Here is a 3,709-nt window from a genome sequence, read left to right on the forward strand (position 1 = left end):
GGCAAGGAAAAGGGTAAGGAGAGAAAGAAAGAGAAAGAAGCTGTCAGACAGAAATTAAAAGGGACAAGGAGGTGGGGAAAGAGAGCAAGTGATATTTCAAGAGTACCATCTTTGTATGTAGTAGCCTTAGACATATGAATGTAAAAGGTGCATGATAAACACACCAACACACCAGAATTAATAGACCAAGAAAGTCAGTTTGTTGGATTCTGGTTGCTGTGGAGTGATATATGATGTGTGGTATCAAGGAGCTATTTTTAAAAGGAAGTAAAATAAAACTGTCAGTTTTTTAAAGAAAAAAAAAATGGTTCTTGGCAAATAGGTAGGTTTTTCTGGAAGTGCAAGATGGCTCAGGAAAACGAAGGGTGTGGGGGAAAGTGATCTCTGGTGCTAGCTGGGGAGGACTCTGAAATTCAAGACTAGAATGGCTTTCATCTAAGAAGGATGAGGACATTTAACACAGAACTTCAGAAAGGGGATTTCAGTGACTTTGTTTAGGATGAATTACGAGGGAGAAGGAAGAGTTGAACTGGCCAGTAAGTTGTAGAGTGGAGTCTACCTATGCCCTGCTTTCTCAAATCTCTATTTTACGCTCAACCATCTGGCCACTATGACAAGGCCCGAGGACATAAAAGGGTTACTGCTGATGGTGAGAACACCAGGAAAAAATAACTGCAAACTCTATATAAGCAATAAGAAGTGAATGACATATTCAACTATTCATGAGTTTAGTTAGAAATATATGATATCTGTACAGAAAAACAGCCAAATCAAACTCTTCTTTCATTTTATAAGAACTGTTTGAACAAAAATGCCAATTTTATATTAAATAAAATGAAAGTAATCACCAATCTACAGTTTCAAAGTCACCTCTACTTATGCAAAACCAGCAACAATCAACACTTTACTCTTGCCAGTTAAAATGTTTTTTTTTCATCTCTTTAGCTTCTGTTGTACATTACTCCTATCGAACAACTTCACCAATATAAGACTGCCTTTATGTATTTGACAGATAGCTAAACAACCTACTCGGATTTCCCTCTCTCTCCTGCTAGCCTACCTCTCCTGCCAGGAACTTTTCCCCTTGAACCATCAAAATGTATTCCACATTTTAAATTTCAACATCTTTGAGTTTTTTTTTTCCGAGTCTTATGGGGAATTTTGTTTTCTTTTGCTTTCAGAATAAATCACGAGGTTCTAATTTTGTGAAAAATCCTCTTCAATGAAATAACCTTGGTCTTGACCCATTCCATATGTGATTTCTTTGTAATTCAAGAGGAAAAAAAAGCAAGAACCATTATTTTCTCAAATTCTTAATTATAGCAGGAAAAAAGTAACCAATGACTTGGAACTTGTTAAAAAATGGTCTTCCTCCTCAAAATGACATACATTAATAACTGTATAAACATGAGAACAACTATAGAGATACTGCAGTGGGACTCATTTGCAGGGCTGAGGTGGAAGGCAGGGAGAGAGAAATCGAATACAGAGAAACAAATACAGTATGCTGTTAGGTAGAAATAAAAGATAAAAAAGCTGGCATCTGAAACACATGCTGAACTTATATTCTTTCACAGGAATAAACTTCTTTAAAAAGTCTTCCATTATTTCTGCAACTTCTTTGGAACAGAAATCACACATTCTTGTATAGAATTATATATTATAAAAAGTTAAAGTCTTTACTTCTTCCTCACCAGCATCTACCTCACTTTCCCCCTCACCAGAAGTAGACATTTTTTTTAACAGTTTGGGGTGAAACCACTTCTCAGCCATTTTTTTCAAGGAGCATATATACACACTTTACAAAAACATTAACTGACTTTTACTATACACATTATTCTGAGATTGGCTTTTCAAAGTTTAATGGTACTTTATAGCCATCATTTCATGTTAGTATACATAGCATTATCTCATTAAGAGTTGCATAGGATTCTAGAGTATGGACAGAATATTGTTTATTCAGTCAGTCCCCCACTGATGGTCACTTGGATTGCTTCAGTTTTTCACTATGTTGACAGATGCTGCACTGACTATTCCCACAAACCTTTGTGCACACACGGTAGAATGTCTGCAAGATAAATTTCTAGAAATGGAACTTTTGGGTCAAAGAGTATTTGCATTAACCAGTAGAATCCCCCAATTGTCATCCCTAAGATTGTACCATTTGTGCTCTCACCAAAAAAAAAAAAAAAAAGACTGGTAAAGTCATTTGTTATTACCTCTCTGCGCTTGGCTTCATTCTTCCTGTATTTGTTGAAGCAGTGGCATAGGATGTTCCCACAGCAGCAAGCCACGTGCACTAGGGGGCCCTCTTTGCCCAAGCTCAGGCCAGATGACACTGCCAGTACCAGTGTGATGGTTTTGATCATCAGGGTCCACTTACCCAAATAGCCCCTAATAATGAAACCACTCAAGATAGTTTTTATCTGCAGGTTAAACACAGATTGAACACGGACTAAGTAAGGAAACAAGGCTAAGAAGCAATAAATCTGGTCCTCATTATAGAAACTACACCTTTTAAACAAGTGATACATAAAAGCTTGAAACTGTGATTCAAGTTTGGGAGGGGACCCAGGAGACCAAGAAAATGAGAAATGTTCTTAAAACTTTTATGCTCCCTTTTCTTTTGTGGGGGGGCGCATGTGATAGCTGGGCAAGGGAGTACTGTTAAGTATGAGAGTGCATGTGTGTGGAGAAGGGGCAGCTGAGAGGGGAGGGTGTTTTTCTTACTTTCCCTTACTAGTATAGCCTTGACTCTCTGCCAAAAAATCTGTAGCTATCACTTGATCAGGAAACAGAGAGAGGCAAGGCCATCCAGGTAACCTAAAATCTCAGTGGTTTCAGTTACTATCAAGTAATCTAAACCAAAAGTCATTAGAAATAGGGTTTTAATCACCCTCCTTCTAGCCCAAATCATGTTGTAAAAAATGTAGCAAAATAATTTCATTTCTTCTGCTCTAAAAAAGTTGACAGTACCACTATTTTTTCAGACCAGAATCCTGTGGTCTACCCTAAAAGCTTCTTGGTTAGGAGTCGGGGAATTCTTCAGGGGGCTGGTTCACCAGAAACCCGTAGGAGGCTAGGAATCAACTCCCTTTAAATGTTTATGTGGCCCAGTCTGGGAGGAAACTTAAGGGAAGATCTAGAAAGGCCCTAGACTGCCTCAGGATCTGATCTCATTTAATATTCAACTACAGTATATGCTGGAATACATATTAAATGGTTTTAACTAAAAAGGATTAATTATTGTTACCACTTATACACCATTATAAACCATTTTAGAGACTCACCTCAGGGATTCCAGAGCCACAGGCATAAGGTGCAAACACCTTGACAAGAGATACAGCAAGGAAGGCAAATAGGAGAGCCCAGAGGACGTACATGAAATAATTGACTATGTAGGCAAAGGCTCCCTGGAACAGGGGGAAAAGAAAGAAGCTGGTTTTAGCCTAGACAACCTCAAGGAGGCATGCAGCTCTTAAGTAATGGGTTTTCAGGAGAGGAGGTCAGAAAATAAACAAACAACATTAAATTGCTCAAAATGTTTCTTCCAGACTGTCAGCAAAGCAACTACTAAAACACTGTCAGCTCATTTGCTACAGAAAATGAGAGGCTTTGCTCCACCCAAAGGAAAGTGAGGATGGCTTCTAAGGATGGACAAGAATGAAAACACAAATTCACTTTCTATATGAGTGCTTTGATAGATTTT

The 3,709-nt window shown here is 38.1% G+C and overlaps 1 protein-coding gene across 1 annotated transcript in view; it reads right to left on the reverse strand.

Moving 5' to 3' along the window:
* The window catches only part of CLCN5 (chloride channel, voltage-sensitive 5), a 274,777-nt gene that overhangs the window by 15,085 nt on the left and 255,983 nt on the right, over window positions 1–3,709 (reverse strand). Inside the window, exons 5-6 of the mRNA XM_010853710.1 lie at window positions 3,291–3,413; window positions 2,220–2,426 (exon numbers count right to left, since the gene is read on the reverse strand). Coding sequence (XP_010852012.1) covers window positions 2,220–2,426; window positions 3,291–3,413 — 330 coding nt within the window. The remainder of the gene's footprint in view (window positions 1–2,219; window positions 2,427–3,290; window positions 3,414–3,709) is intronic.

The sequence above is a fragment of the Bison bison genome, unplaced genomic scaffold, assembly GCF_000754665.1.
Source record: "Bison bison bison isolate TAMUID 2011002044 unplaced genomic scaffold, Bison_UMD1.0 scf7180017864331, whole genome shotgun sequence".
Taxonomy (NCBI): Eukaryota; Metazoa; Chordata; class Mammalia; order Artiodactyla; family Bovidae; genus Bison; species Bison bison.